This window comes from Uloborus diversus, chromosome 8 (assembly GCF_026930045.1).
Source record: "Uloborus diversus isolate 005 chromosome 8, Udiv.v.3.1, whole genome shotgun sequence".
Classification (NCBI taxonomy): Eukaryota; Metazoa; Arthropoda; class Arachnida; order Araneae; family Uloboridae; genus Uloborus; species Uloborus diversus.
This window is the reverse complement of record NC_072738.1, coordinates 139,677,274-139,703,682: the sequence shown is the minus strand read 5'-3', so window position 1 is coordinate 139,703,682 and position 26,409 is coordinate 139,677,274. Positions and strand designations below refer to the sequence as shown.

General features: G+C 31.3%; 2 protein-coding genes across 2 annotated transcripts in view; both read left to right on the top strand.

Annotated features, from left to right (window-relative positions):
* Window positions 1-214: 214 nt before the first annotated feature.
* Window positions 215-16,650, top strand: LOC129228630 (structural maintenance of chromosomes protein 6-like). Its single transcript, XM_054863312.1, has 6 exons — window positions 215-277; window positions 4,143-4,254; window positions 5,330-5,435; window positions 8,116-8,252; window positions 11,932-11,993; window positions 16,555-16,650. The coding sequence occupies exons 1-6, from the start codon at window positions 215-217 to the stop codon at window positions 16,648-16,650; spliced, it is 576 nt and encodes a 191-aa protein (XP_054719287.1).
* A 4,498-nt stretch (window positions 16,651-21,148) lies between these two features.
* The window catches only part of LOC129227721 (structural maintenance of chromosomes protein 6-like), a 64,548-nt gene continuing 59,287 nt past the window's right edge, over window positions 21,149-26,409 (top strand). The window contains exons 1-3 of the mRNA XM_054862324.1: window positions 21,149-21,225; window positions 21,731-21,847; window positions 25,405-25,485. The gene's annotated coding sequence lies outside the window, so the exon portion shown is untranslated. The remainder of the gene's footprint in view (window positions 21,226-21,730; window positions 21,848-25,404; window positions 25,486-26,409) is intronic.

Here is a 26,409-nt window from a genome sequence, read left to right as displayed (position 1 = left end):
AAAGAGAATGAGTCAAAATGGCTGTTTTTTAAAAATAGGAAGAGCAAACTTATTTTTAGCCTTTTAAAGAAGAATAAATTAAAAATTTGTTTTTAAAACTATTTTATGTCCTAGAATTCTATTATGTTTTGATTTAAATATTAATCAAAACAATGTTCTTTATATGTTTGACAGAGACTTGTGCACCACAAAATCTATGCTACTGTAGGTCAAAATGAAACGGTTATCAAGTGAAAATGGACAGCAAGCTTCAAAAAGGAAAAAATATTTTGAGGAGGTAATTTTGTATTTGTGTCTAAAGTTTACTTTCAACAAATAAGCTGGTTTTAATCATCCTTAAGAGTTTCCATAAAGCAAATGACTGCTGAGTTATTTTATTCTTTTCTTTCTCAATACACTAGAACTCCAACTATCTGAACATCTACTACCTGAATTCCTGGTTTTCCAAATTGCTTTCAGAATTTCAGGGAAACGAGTTGGAAACGTATGCTAGGGCTTGCAAAATGATGATTCTGTCTATGCTCTGCCCTCTCAACGAAGTTATTCAAATAGTTTACCTTAACGAAGATATTTTCATCAAGCGATGACAAAGTGCAGTATATACCAACTATATTAATGTACAGAGAACACTTAACATGTAAAAGTGCTCCTTTTTCGTTTAAATAATAAAAAGCTCTTTAAAAAGTTTTTTCCTTCCATTTTCAACATACATTAATTCGTAAATAATTATAATATAACTTTTTTTTGGAAAAATCCAATCACCCGAGTTTTTGATTATCTGAATGAGGTCCGATCCCAATTGATTTGTATAGTTAGAATTCTGTTTAAAACTTTGTATACCTTCTCTAAAGCAAGTTAATGGTTACTTTGTCTGTATAGGAAAACTATGTAAATTTAAGTTTGATGTCAAATTTGCATTTTTTAAGTTTAAATTTTCTTGATCCGATTTTAGCCCTGGTACTCCTTGTTTTCCTTTTGTTTTGCTTTTTCCCTCCTCTTGGCAGTTAGACTAATCTGTAAGACAGCAGTCAGATAAAATTTAACTGTCTATGAACTGTCAAATGAGTTCTTAAAAATTTTCTGCCAAAAAACATGGTACTCTTCCTGAGTCTCATGTCGCGATCAACAGAAAAAATGTAAAGTTGAGTGAGTAGAGTACTTCTAAGCAACTAGACTTTTTAAAATTATATTTACTCCTTTCTTAATATTGTTAATTGGAAGCACCTCAAAACTAATGATCAACATTTTGCTCGTTTGGAAAAAGAGTGCCACAATCCGAAATTTTTAATTTTTCTTTTTTTTTTTTTTTGCTTAAAGGCCTTCAAAGGGCGTTACCTTTTTTGGAAAATAATGACAGATTTTTTTTTGTTCTAGTATTAACCACTGGAGAGCACAGCAAACTTACTTTTCTTAATGCAAATCTCCTAAAGAGGTCAACTTCAAATGCTTCTGTAAAATTTAATTTTTTCATACTGTGGAACTCTTCTTCCAAATGAGCAATTTGCTGCTCATCAAAAAATAAAAAAAAAAAAATAAATAAAATAACAATAATTCAAAAATTTGTTTTAATAAAATCTCAAAATTTTCTGCAAACTTTTAAAAATTTTAGCAAGGCTCCGAATTGAGGGGAGCCCCCATTAAAAGACTAGAGAGTGATGAATCTCGAAACTTTTTGGGGAGAAGAGATACTGCTAAGGAACCGATTTTTTGTTTTTTTAAAAGGCTTCTATTTAGACATCAGAATATCTTTCACAATATTTCATCTTGTGACTAGGCACGTCATAACAATATTTGTAATAAATATTTTAACAATTTTCTGAACATAATTCCATAAAAACTAAGAAAATAAAAGCAGACGAATTTTCTCAACAGTTAACATATTTTAATTTAAATCCTTTTCAATAAAAGAAAAGAATTGATTGCTAAAATAGGCACATTTTCAAAAATGTTTCAAACAGAGCAAAACAAAAGTAACAAAACAATCAAAGGGTGTAAAAGATGTAACCATGGTAGCACACAAATTTAATTTCCGTTTCAAAAATAATTTCCATTTATCTATAATTTTTGATTTAATCTCAAGCTTAATCATTTAGAATCGTTTGGCCTGCCTTGTACTTTGGACTTAATGACCTAAAATTCAAAAATGTGAATGAAATATATCTCTTCCATTATATCAAATTTATGTAAAAAATAAGTTTAAAATTTGAATAAAAAAAGAACAAAATCGAATTTTCGAAAAATCGCTTCGAGGTGCACTTTTCTATGCTACAAACTAATTTTTTGCTGAATTTCGTTAAAATCACCCCAACGGTCTAAGCGCTATGCACGTAACAGACATCTGACGGAGATCCGGATATCCAGGCTTTCAGCTTTATTATTAGTAAAGATTATTAAGAAATATGTATTTTCTTTATTGAATGATTGAAATTAATACTAAAAATATTGTTTATTTTTGTAAATAAAAAAAAATGCAACTCTTATTTATTTTTGAGAGTAATTGCTCAAATATATCGTGTTTTAGGGGCTAGGTTATTTAAAAAGGTTGGAAACCAATGCTGTAAGAAAACTGCACATGGGCAAAAGCCATGTATGGGCTTCAGGGGTCGATCCAGGTTTTATTTTTTGGGTCCCCATTTTGTGAAAAGACAAAATATTTTTGTGAAAAAGCAAAATATTTTTGTGAATTTTCTTTATTTTTGTAAAAAAGACCTTCTTCTGATTTTTTTCATGGAAAAAATTATATTAAAGCATTTTTAGCTGTCGTATCATTATAGAAAAGCCCTAGACAGGTTTCAGGGGTGATTGCAAGTTCTTGAAGAATACCTGAAAACTGTCAAGAGAAAATGCGCTGGGGGAGGGGGGAAGTAAGACCCTTAACATTTTATTCGTAATTTGACACATATATTACATTTATTGCTTTTTACAAATATACATATGCAAGGCACACTTTCTTAAGGTGAAAGTCTCACAACAGATTTCCTGTTTGCCCCTCTCAAATACTTAAAGAGCAATGAAAATTGCACATGCTGCTGAACGTAATGATAACTCCTAATAAATACAATATGAACAGGCTCAAAGATATCACATATTTCTTAACACAGAAGTGAAATACTCATTAAAGATTCCATGTATGTGTTTGAAAAACTTAAAAGTAATTAAAACCCAAAATAATACTGCACCAGCATTCAGCGTTTAATTTTTTGACTTTTGACGTTCTTACAGAAAAGGTATTTCGTTTAAAACTTTGCAATTTAATGATGTTAATAAATATATAAGAAATTTTATTTGTTTGCCTCTTAACAAGGTACAGTTAACATCAAAAATGCGAAAAATTCGTTTACCATGGTCGATGTAAGGAAATCAAGATCTTCAAAACAAATAAAAATATAAAAACAGCATGTAAAATAATTTTATTTTAAGTAAAGTTATTTTAGAATTGGATTTTGAAACTCAACACAAATTAATACTAAATATATATTGCATAATCAAAGTAAAATTTAAGATTTTCCTGAAAACAAGCTACCAATCACAAGTGTCCCTCTCCCGTCCCCCCTCTGACGCTCTCAAGCAAAAACACCTCACGCAGCAAGCAAAAAGATAAGATGGGGGAAGGTGGAAGAGGCTCCCGCGTAGATGCGTACACATTTGCGGTTAAAAAATATTGTGAAAAGGCTGCCTTTTTTATAAATTTTTGTGAAGGGGCTGCTTTTACGACGCGGAATTTTGTGAATGGGGTGGCTTTTGCGATGGGGAATTTTGTGAATGGGGCCGCTTCTGCGACGAGGAATTTTGTGAGTGGAGCCGCTTTTGCCATTCGGAATTTTGTGAAGGGGCCGCAAAGCGGCCCCAATTTGGCGCTGGATCGACCCCTGGGCTTGCATAACATGGTTTTTGCTGTAATGTTTTATTTAAAACCTCATGTCCTTTTTTGTCGTGAAGAAAGCTCAGAAAGCTTTGTTTTTTAATTTGGTAAAGAGTGAAAACCGTATTATGTGGGAAAATTAGGAAAGATTCATTATTTCATTGTGATCCGAGCAAAGCTGTAATTGTTACAATCAAATTGAAGAGTTTATCTGTGCAATGCTGTAATAATGAAAAATCATAATGTAATTTTTGAACACAAATCTTTGTATTTTTTGCAGCCAGGTGATTTGGGAATTATTGAATCTGTTTCACTGAGGAATTTCATGTGCCATGAAAATTTAAAGTTTGATTTTGATCCACACATGAATTTTATTGTTGGATTGAATGGAAGTAAGTTGTTACTTATCAGTCTTGAGAAGTGTTATTTTTGTTGGGACCTTGTAATATCACCTTATTAAATTGATAGTGCACTTTCTTCTTTCTTTTTTAATGCTTTTTCTACAGTTTTTTTTTTTTTTTTTTTAAATTTACTATCTGCTCATGTTCACGGTTGACTAAGACACTACTATACTGGATGTCATATTATCCGTGCTGACTAACGTTTAGATTGGTTAGTATTGGCCCAATAAACCAGTTTTTAAAATAGTTTTAAAAAAAATAATCTTTTCTTCTTAAAATTATATAATTGTCATTAGGGTGATTCTCGAAAAAATGTCCCGTGCGTAACGCTAAGTTTTTTAATTTTTTCCAGCTAACCAAAGCCTTCAAAAAATATTGTTGTTGGGGAATAATACATGCTTTAATATACAATCAAAGCATAACAGTTAATCCCATATTTAGTTAATAGTAATTAGAATAAAATAAAAAACTTAGCATTACGCATGAGACATTTTTTCGAGAATCGCACATTATATTTGCATTACCCAAACCTTTTTTATTATGATTAACAAACGTACAACATTTAAATTTTAGTTTTAAGTATCCATTACTTTAATTTTCAAAATATGCACCTATTTAAAAACTATTTTCGCACAAAAAATTGGGAATTTATGGAAAAATGGAAATGAAACCAATGTGTAACTTAGAGTTTAAAATTAGCTTTTTTTTTTGCTCAAAATCTATGCTCAAAAATTTCTGCACAAATATATTTGTACTTTTAGTTTGTTTCCCTTTTTATTTTTTGATAGCAGAGTATTTACTTATCAGTTTTAATTTCTGTAGCACACACAAACACAAAAAACCCTTGTTTGTTTCCATTATTACTCTATTAGCAGTGTTTGATGACAATAATTTATAGAAAGCCCTTGTTACACACAAAAACTAACTTTTTCTCTCAGTCAATTTAAGAATATAAGCTGATTTGGAATAATGCACAAATGCACAGCAAAGTATATTTGGGTTTTCTTTTTTGAAAACAGTTTAAATTCAAGATTGAAATGTTGAAGCAGAACGTTTTCCCTTTTAGGCGGTAAAAGTGCTATTCTGACTGGTATAATTTTAGCTTTGGGTGGAAAGAGCAGCTCTACTGGAAGGTATGCAAACATAAAAGGCTTTATCAAGACTGGAAAGCAGTAAGTTTTTCAATTCAGTTGTTAGTCTTTATTTAAATAAGCATCAAACATATTTTATTTTTAAAACCGTTAAAATTTTTATATTTTATGTATACATGTGACATCTCTGATCATGTAAGAAAGCTCCAATGACCTGTCACTAACCATTTATTTCTATGTGCATCAGAAAAAGAACCCTGATTATATGTGCCAACGACCCAGTGACACATGCCCTAATAATGTTTTCACCTCAATGTTTGTAAAAATTTCTCTCGCTATCTGTTTCTGGGCCTTCGTAATATTAAAACAATTTTTCATTGAGAAAATGCTAAGCACATTAATTGATTTTACTACAATAAATCACAATTTGGGCATCAATATTTCCTCCAACTAAGCATTGTCTTTTGTCATTTAATATCATTCAAAAGATTTTTTCTTTTCACATTGGCTGCCAGTAAGTTCAATATTTCCATTTGTCATCTGATTTTTCCTTTTTTATGAAGAACACAATATTTATTTTCAATTTTTTTGAAGTTAAAAATGTCTAAAATCAAGTAAAAAACAAAATAATGTACGTACATTTATTTTTAAAATGACACTTTTATTCATTTATAATCATTAGTGTCAAAAAGAGCAAAAATATGCAATTACATCTGCACGTATGCATTTGTATATAATTCATGCTGTAATCGTAAGTTATCCGGTTTTAGAAAATTTTGTTTTGAACTCAAAAAAAAAAAAAAAAAAAAATACACCAGAGATTCAAGTGCATGAAAAGATGAAATTCTATTATATTTGCTATTTTACTCATTTAGGGCTTCTATATGACATCTCTTTTTTTTTCAATTTCTTGGGTACAGCAAGATAGATTAATATTTTTTAAATCTTACATAATCCTTTTACTTATTTTAATTCTATAAAAAAACAGCTGCATTACATGATCTGCCTGGAAAATAATGTCAAGTGACATATGTTTAACATACGGGGAATGGTGGCAGTTCATTAGTTTCCCATATCCTTCCCCTACCTTTCCTTCTTTTCTGGTTTGTGTGCGTTTTCTTGGGTAGACTTTCCGATCAGAACTGATTCATGTTGCAAAAGTGAAAATCTTATGTCCCAAGCGATTTTATTTCTGCAATGAAAATGTCTACGATCGGCAAAAAACTAATGGCGGGGAGCCCCGATTGTTTTTACCCCTAACATCATCCAACATCGTCTAAAAATGCGTTTTTGGAACTTCAATTTCGAAATATTGCTGAACTAGAGTTCCAGAACTCCATCCCTTCGATTATGCATTCAAAAAGCATATAAATGTTATGAAAGATGGAATACAGTTTCGTTTTTAAAGCTTCAATTTTGGGGAGAGCCCAGCGCTTCCCGTCACCCCCCTTTCTGTAATATTTTTGAAGATTGCCCAATATTGTGATTTTGGAACTATCAGTTTAAAAAAACTGATGTAAGAGGGTCCCTGAACCCCTCCTTTCCCTGAAATTTACCAAAATGGCCTACCATTGCGTGTTTTTTTACTTCAATTAAAAAATTTTTTGAGGGAGAGACCCCATACTCCTGTTATTGCCGGATTTTAGATTTTTGCAACTGTGATATCAAATCATTTAAATACTGCAATTTAAACTAGGTCCATGTTGTTAGAAAAGTCAAACGCTTAAAATTCAAACTGAACACAGATTCCAAAAACTGCCATAGTTAAAATCTACACACATTTATACACATAAATTTTTCCTTAAGCACGCTCATGTGTAAAAAAAGTAACGCTTAAATACTACACTTACAACTAGGTTCATATTGATACGAAAGTCAAAAGCTTTAGGAGTCAAATGAAGCAAAAGTTCCAAAACTGGCAAAGTAAAAAACAACAATATTTATAAGTGTAGAATTTCTGTTGAGCACACATGCGTTGGGGGGGGGGGGATTCAATATATTTTCCGTCTTGAACAAGTCACCAAACTTGCACCCTTTGCTGATGGGGAGGGGTAGGGAGGCAAGAGATCTCTGCCAGGGGGGCAATTGCCCCCTTACCCTCTGTCTTGTGCTGCCCCTGGGGGGATCCCTTGTGTCATGGGAAATAAAATTTGATGTCATTACTGCCACGTGTTAATAAGGAATGGCATTTTGTGTTTAGGTAACAAATGTGACAATTTATTGTGTAACATGACTCCTTGTCATTCTAAAGTGAACTAAAACACAATATTAAAAAATTAAACATACTTAAACAATCAGTATTTGAAACATTTGGGAAAGGAATTATAAATAAATAAGTACATACTTTTAATTAAACAAGTTATTAAGGAACATAAACAGTCACACAAGGTGTGTGGCGTGCCATGGAAGTGAAAATTCACATGTTGTGAACCAATAATATACTAAAATAAAAAATATTATTAAAAAATTGTTGGCAGGTTTAAATAGATATATTTTTGATGAAATTAAAAATCATTGTTAAATGAATTGTTTCTTAAAGTTTTTACTGTAAAAGGCATGTGATAGAAAAGATACACTTTTTGAAGAATGACCCAGTTGCAACATTATAAGTGAGTTCAATGTCCTGGGGTTTTAATTTTGGGCCTGAAGAACTTTTTACAAATTTAAATTGATGTTTATTTGCATTATTTTATGCACTTTAATATTTATATGTATTTAATGTATATGAAATGATGAAATTATTTTTAATTTTTACCTTTAGGTCGGCCACAGCATCTGTAGTTTTGAAAAATTCTGGCATTTCTTCTTACAAACCAGAAGAATTTGGAAATAAAATTACTGTTGAACGTACACTAAATGCTGATGGTGTATCTCAATACAAATTGAAATCAGAAACTGGTTTGTAACTATTGCATATTAATATGTTGCATATGTTTGATGTATTGACATAATGATGCAGTATTTAATGACTTTCTTTAAATGGCTTTAAAGTAACTGAATTATGTTCTATTTAATGACTTTCAAGGGATCAAGAAAAATTTGGAGGCATCTTTAAGTGGAATGCATCCCTCAGTAGGATTTTTATAAACATTTAAAAGAAAGTAAACTTTAAAGTATTTTGATTAAATAATTGATAAATTAAAGGATGAATGAATAAATCAGTGGTTCCCAAACTTTTTTGCTCTGTGGACCCCCTTACTGTTTTTTTCTGCTCTTTATGGAACCTCTACTTAGCACTAGATCTAAAGTTATCAGGCAATGTAATATCCAGATTTAAACATTCCAAAGCTGAGTGAATCAACTGGTTAAATTTTGCCTGTGATGTTTTAAAATCTTTTCTAAAAAAACTTTTTACCGCTAGAATTACGGATAGGGTCGTTTTGACCCCAAGAGCAAGCTTTTTTTGCTAACTGCTCTTCTATATTTTTACTAAATTCTTAATCCTTTCTTGACTTATCCTAAATCATTGTGCTGTGTGATACTATATAGATTTAAAAAAAAATTTTTGGAACTGATGTGATATACCCCACTCTTGGCGACTTTTTCCTGTTGGCGCCAAGAAAGCGTCGCCAAGAAAACAATGTATGACGACATATGTCATACATCGTTCTTAGCGATGCTTTTTTAGCGCCAACAGGAAAAAATCAGATAAAAAAACATGATCAAAGTACTTCAGAACACAATATATATAAAAACAACATAAAAGCACGACAAAAAACATCACGAATATATGCTTCAAAAATGTACAGGGCCGGGGTTTTTTGTAAACATATTAAAATACAATGAAATAAATTATTGTATTAATTACAAGTCGAAATTAATGCATTAATTTTTTTTTTCATCATTTCTCCGGGATACGAGCCCTCGGTCTCATAGTACTTTCGTAATGAGACCTCGGCTCGCCGGCCCTGCCTCGGTCTCATTACGAAAGTACTATGAGACCTCTGGCTCGCCAGGACCTCGCTCCGCTCGGTCCGTTATCCCTCCGACTGTTAATATACATTACAGTCGGAGTATGGTCACAGTTATGTATACTACAAGAACCCCTCAAGGATTTGTAAAAACAAAGAATTTTGGAAGTGAGAGGTTTTTTTTGAATTCTAAGATAAAGAACTTACCTTTTTATATGGTATAAATATTCACACTCAGTCTAAAACAATACATCATATAACAATGGCACGTTACAGATACACACCACATTGGAGTTAACTTTTAATTAACCTTCAAGTTTAAAGAAACTGGCATTTTCTAATGTTTTTACTTCAAAACACAACTACTGAATTTAAACTAACACAAAATAAGCATTCCTGTAAGGTATATTGCAAGAAACAACACCACGTATCTCTCCTGCGTGAAACCCAAACAACCCAAGTAAACAAGCTTGAACAGATCTGTAAGATTGCCTTTGGGTTGCTAAATACAGGTTAGTTTGGCCAGGCATGCCATGCATAAAAAATTATCGCCTCATTGGCGAGAAAAATATTTTAATTTTGTGCAAAAAAATCGAATGTCGCCAAATGGGGGGGTATATCACATCTGTACCAAATTTTTTTTACTGAGCCCCAATCAAAAGATTATACCTAGAATTACGGGAGGTGTCATTTCGACTCCTTTGAGGAAAAGGAAATGTTAATTCATTTCATCGCAGTATATTTTTGTTCTGTTAGCTATATTTGTTTTTGCCAACTAAGCAATGAACTAAAAATAATAAAAGGGTGTTTGCATAACATCACACATGCCTGTCACGTGATTCGTAATACTAGAAATATACTTTCTAAAGATATTAGGCATATATTAATGATTGTATGTTCTTCTAGATGATTTGTTTTTTATTCATTTTTGATAAAATAGTTTGTTTTATATACGTTACTTTTCGTTTTTGTATAAGCATATTATTGTCTTGGAAAAGAAAGCTGAGGCAATACGAAATTGTAAAAATGCTGCAAGCACTAGATGCTCTAGATCAAATGGGAAGGAAATACTCCCTGAAATTCCCTCATGCCTCTGGCCAGTATATTATATATCTTCCACAATATTTTGGACTGAGCAGCTATAAATGCCTGAATTTTTGTCCAGGACATGTACAAAAGAAAGTATCAGCCGAAGGATTTTTCAATTAGGTTTAGCAGAAGGAGAACTCAGAGGAACACATGCCAAGCATAAACAAACTTTTTCTTGCTGTAAGTAAATTTATGTAAGTACAAGATTCAGTGGAGTAAAAAAAAAATAAAATAAAGAGATGTCAAACAAATGAATGAAAGGTTAAAAAAAAAAAAAAAAAAACTTTTTTGTGCCACTGTAAGATATCTGTCTGTCAATTTTGTGCATAGAAAATTAGAAAGATTAGCTCATGCAAAAAATGCTGTGCAGACAATAACCTTGTAAGTACAATTATTTGTTATTTTCACTTTTAGTAAAAGAAAAAGAATATTTATCTGCTTAAATTTTTGGGTTCAAAACTGTTTTCTTCAAAATTTGATAAATTATTCACTTAATTTATTGCAGATTTCTAAAATGTTCTTAAAGAAACCGAAACAATGCTTCCAATCTTTCTCTCCAATTCTCTCTTCCAATTCCAATCTCACTTTAAAAAATATTTTTTAAATATTTTATTATATAGATTTAAAACTTCTCTATCTTAAAAAAAAGTAATTATTATAAATTAGTTTATTTTAACTTCATTTTAAAAATATATTACATTATGCTGGAAAGTATGCCGAATTCTTTAGCGTGGGTCAAAATGACCCAGCTGTATTTCTAGGTATACAAAAACTGCTGTAATTCTAGTGTTAAAGGTTACACAGATTTTTATCCTGAAGTTTTTTCGGAAACATGTCCTAAAAATTTTATTTTGCTGCTTTTAACCCCGTTAATGTAAACATATATCTCACAATTCATATTCAGATCATCAAAAAATCTTATGGTAGTATATGGGCTATTTTGGAATAATTTATTGAAAAAAAATAACCATTTTCTGTTTTTTAATTATTTAACAAGTTGTTCTTATTACCTTTTTGTCATCTTCTCTTTAAAATTTGTCACCTCTCTCAGATCTGGAGCACTCCTGTGCCTGCATATAGAGTATTTTAATAAACTGCTTTCAAATAAAAATAGCAACAGAAAATAACAGTCATAATAATATGAATGGACTAAAACTTATACTAGTGTATTTTCTTAAAACATAAAGAGCTTCAATTAGATTTGGTTTTAACTTGAAATTGCTTTTTCATTTGTTCTAATCAAGTTTTGTTTTTAAATGTCAAATACAAAATTTTGCTGTGCACATAAGGCAGAATATGAAGTAAATCTTTTAAAATTTAAGTTTGGTGTATATTTTCTAGAAAATAAAAAATAGCATCCCTGTTCTGTGATGAAAGGATTTATTTATGTAGTAGTGTGATGATAATTTTACTACTATAAATAGTAGACATTCTTTTAATGTTCACTTTTTCTGTGTAGAAATAGTGAATGTTGCATTATTTTTTATGACACATAATAGTTTGTTTAAAAATAGTTTTATTGTATGAGGTGATGTTTGCTTCAGTGTTGTACATTCTATATTTCTTCTTTCTCACAGGTCGAATTGTTTCAACTTCCAAAGAAGAGCTGAAAAATATTTTGGACACAATGGATATTAAAGTTAGTCTTCTAGAGTATTGACTGCTGAAACGGTTATTACTAATTTTGTAGGGTTCGACTGATGGCATTTTTTGGCCGATGGAAATAGATTACTCAGATTGTCAGGGATTTGAAGCATCATTCATTCATTTCACTTTACTTCCTTTCAACAAATAGGAAATAGTAATCACAAAAAAAAAAAAAAAAAAATAGATTTTGACCTAAATTTTTATTTTACGATCACCCAATTTAATGTTCACAAGTTGTTTCGGCACATCTGTACATACATATGGGCAATTTCACGAAAAATGATCTTTACCCCACCAAAAATCTTTTTGCACATAACATAGAAACAATCCTTATTTTTTGACAAAAAAAGTCTACACTTTTCAATTCCAGCATTTATTTTAAGTTTAAAATATTTTCATATCAGATTTTTGCCGTATTTGATAGCATTTAGACGAAGTCAAAAAAAAAAAAAGCATTGTTAGTGAAAAAAATGTAAGAGCCATTTTTTTTATATTTAATCATTCATTTTTTTAGGAAAAACTATCAAATATCATGAACACAGATGCTTTGATATAATGTTGTCAGAATTTTTTTTAATGAAGACTTATAAGTTTTAACCCCCGAAAGTATTCAGGTCACTTTTTATTGGTCACACACATAACGCAAAAGGAACAAAAGTTTTAATATAAGGTCAACTTGAGGGACTAGAAGAAAAATATCTCATATCATAAGTTAACTTGAATTAAATGAACATAATACCTATAATCAGACTTTCATCATCAAACATTCAGCAGAAAATTTTTAACGAGGCTTTTTAAAAGATATCACACACGTAATGCTCCTGAATGGTTTTCATTATAAAACCATTCTTACGGAAAAAAGTATTTTACATAATTCAACTAAAAATATTGTGTGCTGGCACTGAAACCAAGGCTCAATTAGTGTTAAAAAATAATTAATAATAATAATAATAAATAAATAAGAATTGTGTATCTCGTACCATAAAAGCAATTTTAACTAAATATTTGCAATCTAGATACTTTAAAATCAAAAGTACAATGTGCTATTTGCCTTAAATTGCATTATTATTTTTTGATGATTTTTGAGAAGAGAAGTGAATGAATTCTACAGATGGTTTAAAACATTCCAAATAGTTTTAAACCACATGAGTAAGTACTACAAGTTCTTGATAGTTTATAAGCTTGACATTACTATTTAATTCATATTCAAATAAAAATTAACTTCACTTCATTCTTCATTTTCTGAATATATCCTTTCAGTTTAAGTATTTACTGTCAGCGTTGCACGGTCTACCTCGAAAACAAGAGTTGTGTCAAGCGACGCATTTTCAACGATCAGGTTTAAATTAAAGAAAAAAACAGTGTACAACTTCCCGTCAAAATGTAAAAAAGAGCAATTTTGTGCCTCAAAATTTAAATTCAGAGGTCTTAGGTTTTTTTTTTAATTCAAAAAATGGTATCATTGTTAATAATAGGCCTAACTATCTCGTTTCACAGATTTTCTGGCAAAAAAAACCCTTTAGGCCAACATGCCCCTATGTGAGTTCCTAAGCATCAAAGGACCTCTGTGCCAAATTTGGCAAAGATCCAATGTAAGCTAAATTTAAAGTAAGAAAATCCCTGTGGGGGGGAGTCACAGCCGCTGCCCCCCCCCCCCGGAAAAAATCTTCATGTAAGTTCCTGAGCGCTAAAGCACCTCTGTACGCAATTTGACAAAGATCCGACGCAAGCTGGATTTTTGTTAGGAAATACCCTTCAACTGCTGCACGCGGTCACACACGTAACGCTGTGCGGCCTAAGTTTCGTCTGGGCGGAAAGAGAGAACGGGTCAGAATCATGACGTCACACAAGCAATTCTGACTGTTCGGGAGTTTCGTCTCTCTTTTTCGACCAAAAAAAAGCAATCCGCCCGGTCGCCTGTAATCTTTTCGCCTGCTATGAAGCTGGTAAATAGAGGTAGTTTTGAGCGGAATGAGAGCAAAATAAACATAGGTATTGCTTTCAGCATGAAGATTTTTCATGTTGTGAATCAAAATACATAATTGTCGTTGCTAATTCTTTATTATTTGTTTGAATTTTATCATGAGATTTTAAGTTTCTGGTTTGTTTAAATATTTATTGAAATTATCAAAACATGGTTTTTACTTACAATATCTAGAATTTTTTTTTAACTTGTATTATTTATTTTTTAAATCGATGCATTACAGAACTTTTCAAATCAATTTGACATTAATTGCCATTGTGTGTAATTCATATGCATTCTTATCATTTCTCTTGCGCTCATTTTCTGATGTTTATGTGTACTTAAAGACAATTTTACAGTGAATAAATATTTCATGTTTCCTACTATGTATACTTTGATATAAGCTGTTTTGTATTTCTAAGTTAACATAATGATGTTCAGTGTTTTCAAGTCAGCTTCATACTTTTAAAATTAAATGATTTAAAAGAATAATTATTTCATCAGAGTGGGAAAATTAATTAGAACAATATGGATAGCAAAAGAGTTAATTAGCAAATAAACAAAGAAAAAATCTGTGTTGTCCAAGATTTTTGGGTTTTCCATCCAAAGTTAGAGTTTTGATGAAAGGTTTTTTAAGATTTAGAGAAATATTTTTCACATTGCAGTGCTGCCCTGCTGCTCTTCATTCTTTCAGTGCTGCCCTTCATTTTTTCAATTTTTTTTTTTTTTTTTTTTTTTTTTTAATATTGAAACAGTTGACAAGGTAATTTAAATTTGATGATTTTTATTTGTAAATAGACCACAGTATTTATTTCTCACATACATTCAGATGTTTTAGACGTCATTAATGTAGTGTATTCTGTATTTTGCTTGTTAAGTCATTAGATTCTATTTTTAATGGATTTTGGCCCAGAAGTTAACTGCACATTATTGATTAACTTTTACATACTGAATATTTAGTTGAAACTCAAATTATTTTTAAAAATTCATTTATTTTAAATCAACAGATGCAAAGAGTTTGATACAGTTTTCTGCTAGAGTTTTTGATATAATGGCATCTGTTTTAGTTTACATTGCCAATGTATAATAGACATTAATCATGGTTTCAACTGTCAATCTCCAAACTTGATTCTGTACTATCCCACATCAGTTGGCATGCCAGAAATGAGGATGACCAATATGTCGTAAATTCAGAGTTCATTTTGCAGCAAAAAGAAAGGAAGTAAACTGAAAAAATGTTTGTTTAATCAAGAATACAAAGATTTCAAGAAGTATGTGTGTTATGAATATAAATTATTTATCCATTATTTAGTTATATGCCCAAGAAATGATTGACTCAAAAGCAACCATAGTAATTGTTATTCATTCTTTTTTTTTTTTTTTTTATATATATAAATTATTTTAAACTCCTTTTAGAGAGGTAAAATTAATTTTTATTCATTACACAGCTATACTAAATAAAATTCTTTATGTCATTGTGAAATATTTTAATTATAGGCCCGCAAATGTTTGCTGGATTTTTACTAATTTTTTCATGCAATTATCTATAGTTCAATAGGTTTTTCTGATTAGAAGAGTAAAGATAGCATTGTTAATTAATATTTAAATGAAATTTAAATTTTGTTGAGATTAAATAACACATGGAGCTCACTTTTATAGTCAAAAATATGTTTGTTATATTGAATTCCATGTATTTTTCTGAGTGTTTTCTCCGGCATGCCTTGAAGAGACCAAGCAAGGATTATTGAAAACCTGGTAAGTCTCCGAATTTTTGCGGCTTGCCGGCTAATGCGGAGTAATACATTATATACATGATTTAATAATAAGTCAAACTAATATGTTGTGGGAATGAAAAATAATCATGTAAGCTTTGTGCTACAATATGATTAAAGTGAAAAATCAACTTAAATAAAGCACAAATTTTGAAGCGCAAATCATGAAGCACTTTTTGCGAGAGAACTGAGGTCAGTTCTCTCGCGATTTTTGGTTGCGTTGGTGAGCTTTTTGCACTGATGAAGAGGTGCCATTGTAGCCTTGAAATAGCTACATGCTGTATTTTCTTCAAAATTTGTGCTTTATTTATGTTGGTTTTTCACTTTAATTATATTATGTTGTGCATTGTACATATGTTTGACTATTAATGCATCATTTTTGTTTCACAGAAACAAACCCATAAGAATAGTTTTGTGTTATTTATTTGTCCTGGATTGTTGGGTTAAAAATTCTATATTTTGTGAGATAGCTACTTCTATTTATTTATATATCTGTAAAACCTTTTAAGCTGGATAAACACTTAATGAACTATGTTACATTTATCATATATATTTGCAAATTTAGTTGTATAAAATGGTGTACCCTTTCTAAGTATTTCCTTCATTGCTTTACAATAGTGGTGTTTAAGAAGTTGTAAACCATGACTTAAAGGCATGAAAATTAGAACATGTAATCATGTGAAGTGGAAAAAAAAGCCAGTAAAATAGTTAAGTTATAAGGTTTAATGAATGAATAAAAGTTTATCTGTGTTTGTTGAATGAATAATATGTTTTGTTAACGAATAATGTGTGTTCTTTACCCTTTTTTTTTTTTTCAGATTGAAAACCCTGTAACAGTACTAACTCAAGAAATAAGCAGAAATTTCCTTCTTCAAATGAAACCTGATAAATTATTTGCTGTGAGCATTGTCTAAACTTATACTCTCCTTAAAAAACATGGAATGCAACATTTCTTTTTACCACTTTTTACAGTGGTAAAAAGGTGTCCTTGGTTTAAGGTGTCCTCCCCCAAATCAATGTTTTACTTTTTTTATCTTCAACAGTTACAAAGAAAGTAATTTTACAAAAGGACGTAAAGATTAATTCAGCAACCCTTAGCATCCACAATTTCTACTAAACTTGAGTCCCCTTAATGGAATAGCCAAAATGCTTAGACAAATTATTCTATTAAGCAAGAATCTCCCCCTCCTCAAAAAATCCAGTTTTTTTTTCTACTGTTCTGATCTCTACTTGTATCATATTTAGATTCTTCCTTTTTTTTTCATTCTTTAGGTTAAGCAGCTGTGATATCTTATTTAAGTGATTGTTCCTTAGTATTTATTCTTTTTTTTTTTAGTAACTATCCTTCAGTAGGGTCTGGTGCGGTAAAGTGGTCATAAAATTGTACGTTTTCAACTTAGGTGGATAATAAATACAAAAAATTCTTTAAACACTTCAACTTTTTTTGTTGTTATTTTACATTGCATTATTAAAGAACAGGGTACATTGAATTTTAGGAAGAAAAATATTGATTTTAGTAGTTTTATAGCACTTTCGTTTCCCTATGTTTTTATGACCACTTTACCCCATGGGGTGGGGGAAAGTGGTCATAGCATGGGGTAAAGTGGTCATAGTTAAAAATAGATGCAAAACCATTATAAATAACCCTAATACTTGTATATTTTGGTTGTTTTTATAGTTACAAGTATATTTACGAGTACATGCGTGTATACATCAATATATACGTGTCGTGTTATACACGAGTAAACACGTTCCTATATGAGTAAATACTTTTTTTACATCAGATACATTCATGCATATGCCTACTCAAGTATATACATGTATATACGATTACATAAGCATATATACGAGTATATAAGCATGTATACGTGATTAGTGTATACATATGTCACGTGTATATACGAGTATATACGCGTATAAACAAACATCATATGCGCGTATGCACTTTTATCTCTAGAAAATACGTGCGTACTTGAGTATATATGTGTATAGTAGATGTATATATGATATATATTTTACATACATACATATACGGGTATACACGAGTTAATTCGTGGATACATCCTGTGTGTCTTGTGTACGTATCTACACAAGTATATATGATATGGACGCCCGAGTATATACGCATGTATACGTGTAAACACGATTATATACCTGTATAGACGTATATACGTACATTTACGTGTATACACCAGTACATGTATGTATCAGGGGGTCATGGCACACTAACGAGGTACGGGGAGATATACCGTATCTCACGGTGAGCAAGACCCACACATTAAGGGGTAAACACCCAGCTGAGCGGAAGCTCAGTATGGTGACCTTCCCCGGCGCAATAAGCACCAAGCCCGTCCGTAGCACAGACGACTATCGACCTCCGCACTCAGTCCCGTGAGATGGAACCTAAGGCCCACGGCTAAGAGGTGGGGTGCGTGCGGAGAAAAGTACATGTATGTATACACGAGAATATACGCTTATATACATGTCGGCCCACAGAGTGAATCTTAGCTTTTGGGCAAAAATCAAAGGGGTGTGAGAGGGGAGGATAAGAAGCAAAGAATCATAAGGAAGTTATATTAACTGACGCGCTACATGAACACAAAGCTAGAAACTGATGGATGCAAAGCAAGGCACAAATTTGTTGCACAAAGGTGATTTTACCTAACATTTTAGTTTTTAAGAAATATTTACAGCAGTTGTTAAAAGTTACGGCATGATAGCTCTAATACACGCATCGCAACAAAGGCGCAGCGGCTGATGAAAGTTTTTCAAAAGTATCGTTATTGCAACAGAGAGTGATTTGTGAATGCGACGCATGTATTACAGCTGCAAGCTGCAAATTTCATCAATCGCTTTAAAACTTTTTTAAGACCTAAAATGCTGTGTAAAATTGTCTTTGAGTATTAAATTTGTGACATTTTTTGCATCCATTAGTTTCTAGATTTGCGCGCATGTAGCGTGTCAGCATTGTGTTTATGACTACATGTTCCTTATGTGATTCTTGCTTCTTATCCTCCCCTCTAATACCTTTTAATAATTTTCTCAAGAGTTTAAACTCACCCTATATACTTGTATTTCTTATGCTTGTATGTCAGTGTCTATTCGAGTACGTACGCGTATATACGTCTCTACCTGATTATATAAGTGTTCTTATATATACGAGTATAAGCGAGCATATACGTGTATAGTAGAATGTATAGCTGAATGGATAAAAAATACTTGTAGATACCCATATACGTATTTATTGGCGCATTTATGTGAATACATCTATGTACGTGCCTTCACGAGTATATATGCGTATGTATACGCATATACTCGTATATGTAACCCCGTTTATTGTAAAATCAATACATATTAAGTGAAAGTAATATTTAATTTGTATCTGCCTTATATTTAAAGATTAAGTGACATTAGAAGAACAATATTCGTTAAGCCTAATATTATGACCACTTTACCCCATCTTACTTAAATTGTTCTAAAAAATTATCTAAAATAGATTCAGCTAACTGCTAATGAGTAAGAGTTCTTGAGACATGTAGGAAGCTTCCTGTATGGTCAATCTGTTCCTAATTCTAACAAACAAAATTTCCCAAGGAAGTTGAAATAAGTGTTTAGATTAAAAAAAATTTCCTATTCACGCAAATATTTTTTTTTACCAAATAAAATTTTGCCAGTTGTAAAATTTTGTATTCAAAATGTAGTTTCTAACTGTCCTACCCTAAAATAAAATTTTCACATTCATTGGAACATTTATTTCCAAGCTATAGCCATTTATATGATGTATGACCACTTTACCCCATTGACCACTTTCCCCCACCAGACCCTATACATTTTATCTAGTAGAAAAATGTTCACGAATTTGTAAGGTGAGTAGAAGGAAAATAAAAAATTTAACTATAATTGCTATCCCTCTGTAAACATAATTTAAGTTTAATTTTAATGAGCAGTTAGATTTTTTTTTTTTTTTGTCATGAATTTTTTAGTGTGGCAAATTTATTTAATGTGTTTTTATTCAGTCTCTGTTGTGCTTTTCAAACTTAACATATATCTCCCTTAGTATTAGTGATGTGCCGGATCGTTAATAATGTAGATCCAAGGATACCTATCATTTGTGTCCGAATCTGCGAATACAGAACTCAACTTTTGTATGTAATTTAATCCCAGTTCATGTGTAAAACCTATGGCTGAAGGTATTCCTGTAAAAGTAAAGGCATAACTTCTTTAAATATTCTATTTATAATGAAAACATCATCAAGAGTATGATTTATTTATTAAAGGAAATCTAAAAAGAATATGGGGGATTTGGTACTGAGTAGGAATAGGATTTCAGAAGGAATATTACAGCAGGAAGAATTGGACAGATCTGCATCAATGTTGAATTAAAGTTTGAAAAATTATTTCTAGCTTGTTCAGTAAATGTAGCAACAAAAGTTGAAAGCTGCTTCATTTACTGGACAAATTATAAATATTATTTCGCATTTTAGTTTGGCGTTAATTTAGTGCTGACCCATTCCTCTGGACTGTCTCCACTGACAAAATTAAGCAGCCAAGAACATCTTTACAAATTGTAAACAAAGAATCTTACTTTTTTTGAAGAATGCCTAGAAAAGATGAGATTTAAAAAAAATACAATTCCTTAATCAATAAAAATTGACTATTTCATTTCTGAAAGGATACCTTATAATTTTATAATATATAAACTAATTTAAAATTTATAACTACCCTTACATAGGATGAATATTTGTAAAAAAAATTAAGACTCTAGGAACCGTTTAAGATCCGCCAAACATAAAACGGGCACAGATATTAATTTTCCTCATGTATCTGCAGATACAGATATGGATGTCCTGCACATCACTAATTAGTATCAAAAAGTTTAAGTGGATTTTAATCTCTTGACATTTCAAAAGTGCAAGTATGCCAGTAATACATCAAATACACCACCAACTCAGCCATTCCAGCCAAGGACTGCAGTTTCGTGCTTATTAGCGCTCATCAGCTCGGCATAGGAAGTGACTGACCTGGAGGCGGAAAATCTTTTAAGGAAGCCAAGAGTGCCAAACTGGTAGCCAGTATAGAGTTAGAACTGACCATATTAGCTACTAGTTTGTTTGGCATTCTTGGCTTCCTTAAGAGATTTTCCACCTCCAGGTCAGTCACTTCCTATGCCAGGCTGATGAGTTCTAATAATCACGAAACTGCAGTCCTCGGCTGGAATGACTGAGCTGGCAGTGTATTTCAGCCATAGCCCTGGTTATAGGGCAGTAATTTACTGACTATGCCAGTAATAAAATCTCTTTCTCTCAACTGTTACTACTTCTCTCCTAACTTAGCATTGTTTATGTAGTTTCGTTTTAAAAAGTTTGATTACTCTTTTGCAATTGCAGCTTTTTTACAAAGGCACAGGGTTAGAAAAACTTCAAGAACGTTATGATAGCTGTTTTGAAGCTACAAAGAATAATGAAATTGAAATTTTAAAAAAGAAAGAAGTAAGATATATTTTTTAATGTATTGTTTTAGGAAATTTGTAACATTGTTTGTTCATGTAGCATTTATCATTTTAGTAACTATATTTTTTACTTTTGGTTAAGTTTTTATTATTTTATTTATTTTTTTTTTTTTTATTCTGTGGTATTTATGCTTCAAACTAAACTTTTTATTTATTTATTTATTTGGTTAAGGAATTCTAATTTGCTTTGAACTTTTAAATATGTTTAAAGATAGTTCAATATTTATCATTTGGGCATTGTAAATCTAGTTTTTAAATTGTAATAAAGTTTCTCATTTTAACAAATAACCATATACATATGCATATGCAATGGAGAAGCATATATTAAATAATATGAAGGACGGTATTGATTGTCAAGCATTTTGATTATTAAATGCTTGTGTCATGCAATTTTTTCTTTTTTAGAAAATATTTGCGATACTGTGTTTAATTCATAATGTTTAAAAGCGACAGTCCAGTTTAGTTTCAAACCTCCTTTGTTTCAGATATTAGTACTAAAAGAACAGGAGTTAAAAAAGTTAAAGATACTCCTTGATACTGCTGAAAAAATAGATGATTTAAAAAATGAACTTTTGTGGGCAGGCATCATTGAAATAGAAAAAGTAAGTACAAGTTTTTTTTCAGTAATTATAATCTTGTTGATATCTATTGAAATCTTAATTACACCAAGATTAAATAGCTCTTTTGTACAAACTGGATTCAATGCGTACAAAGAAATCGTAATGCGTCATTGTTTACGTTAGGTGAGCACTTCAAACTATTCAAAAAGAAAAAAAAAGTGAGACATTTAGCATTAGTGAGTAAAGCTCATTTTTATTGTAATTTAATTTCAGAAAGGCTTTGTCAAATTTTATCAAACAAAGCTAATGTATTGCTGAAAGTCTGCAATTTGGAGCAGTAAAGATATGCTGGTCTTTGACAAAATTGTTAGCAGACCCTCCCCCAGGCTTCGGTGGGAAGGTGCTGCGCCCAACTTGCTCTTTGATTCTTAGAACGTGCCCAACTTGCTGTTTCATCAGTAAAAGGGCACCCTGATTGCCTTTTTGTTCATGGACTCGCACCCTTTTGATTTAAGATTCTTACTAGGAAAAGGAAGGGAGCCAGTGTCCCCTCCGCTTGTTTTCCTTCAATGTCTTTCTTCTAAGTGATAATAGTGAATATCCGCCCCTCCCCCTCTCCTCCCAACTTGGACTGCCATTGAGCTGACTATGAGAAAAGCATGCCTTCCATTATCACCTAGCTCAATGAATAAAAAGTGTTGTAAAAGCATTGTAGAGACTAAACAATGTTCTTCCAAGGGCCTTTCACTTTCAGGACATTACTGATAAGCCACTGCTGAGTTCCCAGAATCACTTCCTTACTCTTTGCCTCAGGGTTTGCAGTGCCTCTTATTCAATTATGGGGGTCTGTTTACACTAGTTTCGAGCGAAGAATATTGGCTGTCAACCTTCCTCTTTATCACTTCATGACTTGGGAAATGTTTCTTTGTCATATTGACATGTGTTGTAAGATCATTCTAACTCTTCTCTTCCAGCCAGATAAATGTTAAGTTAGCCCTGCATTTTATAATCTTTCATTCAAATTCAAGTTTTTAGTAATTTTACATTTTGAATTAAAATTAAGCAGGTGCTGTGAAGTGCCACAAATCTACCGACCTGAAATCTGCCAACGTCCGACATCCGCATTTTTTTTTTTGCACTGCGAATTTATTTTTTTATTTTAATTTTATTTCAGTCTAAAATAATCTTAATTGCAATTATTTGCTGAAACAGTTGTTTTTGCTCGTAATTCATGGATAATACATTCTGTTTCATTATTATGTATTATATGCATACCGAGCATTTTTTGTTCCGAAAAATAAGTTTGTATTTTTGCTCAATATACTTCATATTGTGTACTACTAAAAAATAATAAGAAATATTGAGAATTGAAAGCAGATGCTAAAAGATTGCTGCAGATTTGCAGCAAAACGCTAATATTTTGCCTGACACGTGGCATCGAAGAAACGGAAAAATATGACAAAAATACAAAGAATTCAGTATGTAAAAGCCTAATGTGGATGATTTTGGGCATTTCAATTGAAAGCAAGTGATTTAAGTATTGAAAATAAACACAGCAGTGTTTTCAAACTGGCACTGTTTATTGGTTTTTGTTTCCTTATTGTGCAAGAGCAATTATTATTTTATTATTTAAAAGTTTTAAATTACAGCTAGTAACAGCTGAAAGATAGTTTTTTTTTTAAATGATCAATTATCCTAGGAAGTAATTCATGAATATTTCGAAGTTTTTATTGTTGCGATAGTATGACATTTGAACCCAGGAATAACAATGAATGTATATCCTACGGCTATATCAGGGGCGGCATTTCAGCATTTCGTTTGGGGGGTCGAGTTTTTTGAACATGAATTTTCTCAGTACGGTATATTGGTTAACAGGAAAGGATAATAAAATGGTTTTAATGTTAAGAACAATAAAGCAATATTGAAGTTGAGACACAAATGTTATCTACTATAAAATGACTGACCTGATTGAAATAGTCGAAAAACAATGGAAGCAATTCACAAAACAATTCTTTCCTCAAATTTCACTTACTATAAGTAAGTGTAATATTTTTTTTCACTTTCTATAACCGATATACATAATATTGAACAGACCAATGGTAAATATAGCTCATCAAATCCTGTCTCGATTTCTTGAGAAGCTGAGTTGATCATTTTATTCAAAATAGTGATTTAATATTTTGACTAAAATTTCATGTGGTTTTGTCACCTCTTCTACATTGGCATACAGTAAAAACTGTTATGGAAAGTTCTGTCACAAAGTTTTACACTTTGTTCAAGGGCTCAAGCATGCATTAGTGTGAAAATTACTAAGAGTTTCAAATGTCAATCCAAGAATTAAGGTTAGCGGATTGAAATTTTTGTGATAGAGTGTAGCATTGTTCAAAAAAGGCTCCGCAGTATAAATAAAGTAAACAATAATTCAAACAAAGTCACACATATTAAAATGACATCAGATTTTCTATCATTGAAAAGGTCGCTTTCCAGTAATTCTTCTATGGAGCTTTTATAGATTTAACTTTTGAATACCATCGTGTGTCACTTAGAGATTGTCAAGTAAAGTGCCTCAAGGTATATTTGTTGATATGAAAGTACTTTTCGATGTGGAATGTTTTTCATAAAGAACATATCTTTACAAAGAGTTTATAAGAAAGCATATAATGCATCAAGTTACTAAAAAATGTTTCTAGTACAAGGAATCAATGAACATTTATTAGCTTAACATTAAGTTATAATATGAGCATAAAAATTTATGTAAAATGACATGGAGTTTACGCGTAGAAATTGCGCAGTCTAAACACTGTACGGGCATCTCATAGAAGATGCACCAGCATAACATAGAATACACAAGTTCTTAAAATGCAAGCAAATAATTTCTAAGTTATCTAAATTGAATTTAGCCATTTTTTAAATTATTCTTAGTAAAAAATTTGGGGGTGCAACCGCCCCCTCTCGCTCCCCCTATTTGCCGCCCCTGGGCTATATCCAGTAATGCTTTGAAGTGATAACATGCCTTTTAGTTTCAAAAAAATGCCCTTTTCTCAAAAAAGTTCCTTTTTTTAAAAAACAGCACCCTGCCCTTTTTTTAATACTGGGGGGATTGTTAGCATATTAAAAGTTAATTACCTGAAGTTTGATGAACTAAAATTCTGTTACAAAATGCCAACTCGAATTTGAGGATGGGTGATCTATCAGATGAGAAAGAATACATACTCATATTTAATTAATAACATTCATTTAAATATTTCAAAAAAAAAAAAACAGTTAATTTGTAAAAATATTCTTGTTTATACTCTAAAAATAATTTTGACACCCCCCCCCCATTTATAAATAGTTAGAAAATATCACAGTTAGCTTCCAGACATTACAATATGTCAAGTAACCAAAACTCCTCAGTCAGACATTTCAAAATAATTCAAAAGCCGCCTCATTATGTAAATCCCAGCTCAACAGTTTTGTTTTAAAGTTTGTGTGTTTAATTTAAACTTATCAAGTGTATATTTAGTATAATTTGATGATGAAATATGTTTAATTTAACTTCATTAATTTTTAGTCTCTTATAATTATTATCCTCATCATTGTTGCCATTTTCATTTCAGCAAAAAAATGAAAAGAAAACTGCTCTTGAAAAAACAAAAGCTGCATCAGCATCCTTGAAGCAGAAACTGGAACAAGAAAAAGTAATCATTTTGTTTTCATTATTAATTTCCTGCCCTTTTGTTTTATTTCTTATTTGTATGTTTTTATGTAGCTTAACCTTTTGAGGTTATTTAAAATTTTTAAAAATTCTCTCGGTAAATTCAAAGAAATTATGAAATGTAACTGGGAAGTATTGTAACTCATACAACTATCCTAGAATTGTGTTTAAAGATGCCATTTTAAGTTCATGGAAATTGTATAACAGTTTAAACATGTGTGGGACACTGCCAGACGTAGGATCGTAAAGGATTAATACAACGGTTTTCATCGGTGTGGTGCTCCTCCTTTGGGAGGTATGGATTTTTTTTTCCTTGGGGGGGGGGGTGGCAAGAAGTTGTTGCTGATACATTACTTTTAATGCACAAGCAAGGTCCATCAAGGATCTTGAATTGTTAGCCAGGAAATTGGTCAAATTTTAAGACAGCCAAAGACTCATCGACTTTAATTACTTTAATTAGCAGAAAAATTTAATCAGACAACATAGTATAATTTTGTAGAATATAAAATGCAAGCACTTAGTTATATAGTAGACCCTTGTTTTACGTGGGGGTTACGCTCCACGGAAATGCTGCATAAATCGAAACCGTATAAATTGAGACTTAATAGTAGTGCTAAAATAGGGGTTAGGTTCTGTAGATTAAAAAAAAAAAAACTACTTCATTCTAGTGATGATTAATTAATTGTATTATAAGTTTAATGCGTACTTATCGATTTTTATGCACAACATGCATAAAGAAAGCATAAATTAATTGTGTGTTCTGTTTTTAAAGAGGAGCTGGCAATGATAATCTTTTGGCAGTCATTAAGAATTTTTCTCTAATTCTTTGCAGAGCATTAACGCATCCATGACTGTGGTGGAAAAGTGGTTAAATTTCAAATTGTTAGAAAAGGAGGCACCAACTCAA